Source organism: Octodon degus, unplaced genomic scaffold (genome assembly GCF_000260255.1).
Source record: "Octodon degus isolate 3935 unplaced genomic scaffold, OctDeg1.0 scaffold00075, whole genome shotgun sequence".
NCBI lineage: Eukaryota > Metazoa > Chordata > Mammalia > Rodentia > Octodontidae > Octodon > Octodon degus.
In genome coordinates, this window is record NW_004524651.1 from 6,410,499 (window position 1) to 6,415,539 (window position 5,041).

General features: G+C 43.1%; 1 protein-coding gene across 1 annotated transcript in view; it reads left to right on the top strand.

Moving 5' to 3' along the window:
• The first annotated feature begins 6 nt into the window (after positions 1 to 6).
• Positions 7 to 5,041, top strand: part of Smchd1 (structural maintenance of chromosomes flexible hinge domain containing 1) — a 150,416-nt gene continuing 145,381 nt past the window's right edge. The window contains exons 1-2 of the mRNA XM_023720401.1: positions 7 to 209; positions 406 to 526. Of these exons, the coding sequence (XP_023576169.1) occupies positions 39 to 209; positions 406 to 526 (292 nt within the window). The 5' untranslated portion in view covers positions 7 to 38. The remainder of the gene's footprint in view (positions 210 to 405; positions 527 to 5,041) is intronic.

Below are 5,041 nucleotides of genomic sequence, written 5' to 3' on the forward strand. Positions count from 1 at the left end.
GGCGCCGGCGCCTCTGTCTTTTCTCCTTTTCCCCCAAAATGGCAGCGGCCGGCGGCGGGCCCGGTGGGGCCTCGGCGGGCTCGGCGGGCGACGGCCCCCGGACGGTGTACTTGTACGACCGGCGCGGGAAGGAGTCGGAGCTCGGGGACCGGGCGCTGCAGGTCGCCGAGCGCGCGGGCTTCGCGGGCTTCCGCGCCTCCGTGTGTCAGGTAGGGCAGGGCGGCCGGGGGCGGCGGGGACCCCGGGCGCGCGCGGGGCCATAAAGCTGTCACCAGCCCCCGGCGGCCGCTGCGGTGCGCGCGGCGGGCCTGGCCGGGGTTCGAGACCTGGGGGCAGTGGGCGCGGGCCGCGCTCGTTCAGCCCAGCGGGTCGCCTACGTGGGGGATGCTCCTTGTCTATCCTTAGTTTAGAAACTTGAAAGAAAAAAAAGTAGCTAGAATTGTGCCCGTTGGCTCCAGTGAGAAGCCGCGATGGAGCGGTGGCGAGATTCCTCGACCGGACTCGCCCGCATCTCTATTTGATGATCGTTCGCGAGGCGCGCCCTAGCGGGGTGCTCAGGCTGCAAGCACTTGTCCGACCTGGCCTTGCAGGTGGAGCTGCCCCGGGGGTTCTTGAACCTACCCGACAGGTGTCCCCGGGTACCCCGCAACCTCAAAAACAGTGCGTGCCCACTGCATTAGTGTACTCAGCGCGAATGACTGTGTAGGAAAACCTGCTCCAAACTGTGAAGTGGTAGTTTATAGCCAGCAGGTTGATATTGTAGCCTGAGCTTTGAAAGAAACGCGGCCATGCCCAGAATGAATCACATATTGCACTTTTTAAAGCTGTAAACAGCACTTAACCTCCCAAGGAAAGCGAACTTTGAAGCAGTGTTTTGCCTTGAGTGGACTGATGGCTTTACAGCTGTAGGGATGTAGCTCTCTGCAGTTGCTGACATAATTGAAATTAAGATCGTAGAATGAAAACAATTTGAGAGCAAGGACTTTTGTTCACAGTTGTATTGCCAGTGACTAGAACTGTCTCTGACACATAGTAAATGCGTACGATAGAACAGCTGATGAAGAGAAAAACCTATATAAGCTGAGTATTTTCCTGTTCCTCAAATATATGGTCTCATTGTGTATTGGAAAGGAAGTGGCCATCGTTTTGGTTCAGTGTATTCAGAGCCATACTACAGAGAGTATTACGTAAATCTTTATGTTTACTGTAAAAATATCTGCACGTTAAAAATAATGGAAGTGGGGAGGAAAAATTAAATTTTTTACTACTGTGAAAGTTAGCTATGCCCAGTGTTAGCACTTAGCATGCCTTTGCACCTTTGCAGCCTACACACACACAAACACACACACACGCTTCTCCATCACTTTTTTCACTAGTGCCAAAAGTCTCTGTTAATGCAGCTCTTCATAATAAAAACTAGAAGTGAATATAACGTTTGATACTATTTTCAGTGTTGTGATTTCAAGTGATGTTGTGGTAAACATTCTTGAATACAGTCTTTTGTGTCTTTATTATTATTATTGTTATTTCCAGTAGAGGGGATTGAATCCAGGACCTTCACGGGAAGGTACATACCCAGTTTTAAGGAGAAGTCCTTCACTATGTCTCTGAATTGCTCAGACTGGACTCAAATTTACTATCCTCCTTCCTCAGCCTCCCAGATTATTGGAATTAAAGGCATATGCCACCATACCCAGCTCATTGTTTCTTTAGCAATACAAGTAAATTTAATGTGTCAAAGTCAGGAACATCTTTAAAGCTCTTCATATTTTTTTTATTTATTAAAAAAAATTATTTTTTGGGGGGATGAGGGTGGAACTGGGGATTGAACTCAGGCCCTTGTGCATGCCAGGGAAGCGCTTATTCCATTGAGCCATCTCCCCGGCCCCCATAAATATTTTTTGCAGTTACTCTTAGAAGGCTGAGAAGTGATTGATTATATATGTTTTTCAGTTGCTTTCAAAAAAGTTATGTTAACTTATCCTCTCTCTAGAAATACATACAGTTTTATCCTCTGTGAGATGTATGAATAACTGACTTAGACAGGGCAAGTATTATTAGACTTTTTTTTTTTTTTATTTTAGGGAAGGGTCTACAGGTTGTTCAGGGTCTCACTACTAGATCAGATCCTCAGTGATCCACCTGTTTACAGCTTCCCAAGAGCTGTGTACCACCACACCCAGTCTCAATTGTCATCTCTTCCTGCCCCATGGATGTGGCCTGCAGGGCAGTCTTGGGGGTTGAACCCCAACCCCTGAACCTGCTTGCAGATGCTTTAATCCACTGAGCTGTTTGGCTGGCCCCGTTATTAGACATTTCTTACAGAAATGAAAATTCAGGGCTGGGAGATGGCTCAGTAGAATAAGTACTTGCCTGGCAGGTGCAAGGTCCTGAGTCAATCCACAAAAAAAAAAGAAATGAAAATTCACTCTTGGGGATGGCAATGCCATTTAAATCATATAGTAAAAATCGAATTATTATTCAAACCCAGAACCCTTATTCTTTACATTATACCACTCTGCCTTCAGTGAAGTTCTTTGCTATGGTGAAAGGTGAAAAGAACAAAGTCAGAGACCAAAACTATCTGATTTCTTTTTTTTTTTTTTTTTTGCGGAACCGGGGATTGAACTCAGGCCCTTGCACTTGCCAAGGAAGTGCTTATTCCACTGAGCCATCTCCCCGGCCCCCCTATCTAATTTTTTTTTTCATTTTTTTAAATTTTTATTTTTTTATGAATTTAGTATAGGGTCTCCAGTGTCTCAGTACACAGATAGGACTCATAGTGATCACATGTTTTCAGCCTCCCAAGCACTGGGATTAAGATGTGCACCACCATGCCCAATCTCAGTTGTGTCTCAGAACACCCCTGGGTTGGGGCTGGCCCCCCTATCTAATTTCAAGATGAATTATGCTATAGTAATTAAGACAGTATAATAAGGTTTTTTTTTTTTTTTTTTTTTTTTGGTGGAACCAGGGATTGAACTCAGGCACTTAAGCTTGCCAGGGAAGCTCTTATTCCACTGAGCCATCTCCCCAGCCCCTTACAATAAGTATTGATGTAAACATAGACCTATGGGAAAATAAATGTATGTAAACATGGCAAATTGATTTTTATTTATTTTATGTATCTAGTACAGGGACTACAGGGCCTCACTATGCAAATCATACTAGTAACGATCCTCCTGTTTCCATCCTCCCAAGTGCTGGGATTACAGGCACATACCACCACGCCCAGTCTCAGTCTATGCTGTTTCAGTGCACCTCAGGGGTGGGGCCAGCACAGTATGCAAGGATCGAACCCTGGTCCCTGCGCCTGGCTAAGCAGGCTCTTTAGTCTGCTGAACCATCTGGCCAGCCCGATTTTAATTTAAAACTTAATTTAACATTTTTCAATGCTGCGGATTGAACCTGATGCCTCATACATACGAAGCAGGTTCTCCTCCCTACCCCCTACCCCCTACCCCCTATTGGGGATTGAACTCAGGCCCTATTCTACTGAGCCATCTCCCCAGCGACTAAGCAGGTTCTTTTTTTTTGGCGGAACCAGGGATTAAACTCAGATCCTTGCGTTTGCCAGTCAAGCGCTTATCCTACTGAGCCATCTCCCTGGCCCTAAGCAGGTTCTTTACCGCTGAAATATATCCTCAACTAATTGAAATTGACAAGTAAAAATGATATGTATTTATTTTTAAAACTGTATATCTGTGGTTACGTGGTGTTTTAATATGTATAGTGGAGTAGCTGAGTCTAACATTTATTTCACTTTTTTTGTGTTAAGGATACTTAAAATCTGCTCTTAACAGGGACCGGGGACATGGCTCAATGGAATAAGCACTTCTATGGCAAGTGCAAGGGCCTGAGTTCAATCCCCGGTTCCGCAAAAAAAAAAAAAAAAAAAAAAAAAAAAAAAAAATCTGCTCTTAACTATTTTCTTTTTTTTTTTTGCTCTTAACTATTTTCAAATGTGTAATATATTGTTGTTAGCTACAGTTGCCATGATGTACTGTAGTTCTCTTGAACTTCTCATTCTGACTGAAGTTTTGCATCCTTTACCCAGTGTTTGTCTTCTCCTTTGTGCTTCACTTGTTCATCTCTGGTCCCCACCATGTATTTGTTCTGTGAGTTCCACCTCTTCACACCCCACTTGTAAGTGAGTTCATGCAATTGTTTTGTTTTTGTGCTTGCTTTATTTCACTAACTTAAGGTCCTCTAGTTTCATCCATGTTGTCCCAAATGACAGGGTTCCTTTTGGGGGCTGAGTGGTTCCCCATATGTACATACATCATGTTTTCCTTATCCAGTCCTTTGTTTGTGGACTTTTAGGTTGATTCCATTCCTTTACTGTTGTGAATAGTGAATGTCACAGTGCTAGTATTGCCAATGTATGATTCCATTTCCTTTGGCTACATACCAAATAAGGTTGTTAGATTGGGTGGGGAGAAAGGGACTGGATTTATTTATTTATTTTTGATGGTTTTTGTTTTTTTGAGAGAGGGTCTCACTATATAGTCCAAGCTGACCTTGAACTCATGGGTATTTCTCCTGCCTCAGTCTCCAAAGAGTGCTGGGATTATAGGTTCATCATCACACCTCACTAGATTTGTTTTTCTAGGAAGTTTCATACTGCTTTCCATAATAGTTATAGTAATTTATATCCTACCAGCAATACTGTATATCAGAGTTCCCTTTTCTGCACAACCTCGCCAGACTTATTTTTTTGTCTGTTTTAAAATAGGCATTTTCACTGTTGTGAGGTAATATTTTGTTTTAATTTTGCAATTCCCTAATAATTAGTAAACTTGAGTGTTTTCTTTATAATATGGGTGAAGCATTCATAATGTGGAAATATGAAGTCTGGCATGCTCTACCCTCTGAAACTTTAATACTGACATGATAGCACACATGGAAATTCCATACCATGAAATTTTTTCGTGTACATATTTATAGTATAGTCATAGACTATATTATGTTATGAAACATAAAGGATTTTGTGTTTTTTAAAAATTTATTTGGTTTATGTGTGTGTGTGTGTGTGTGTGTG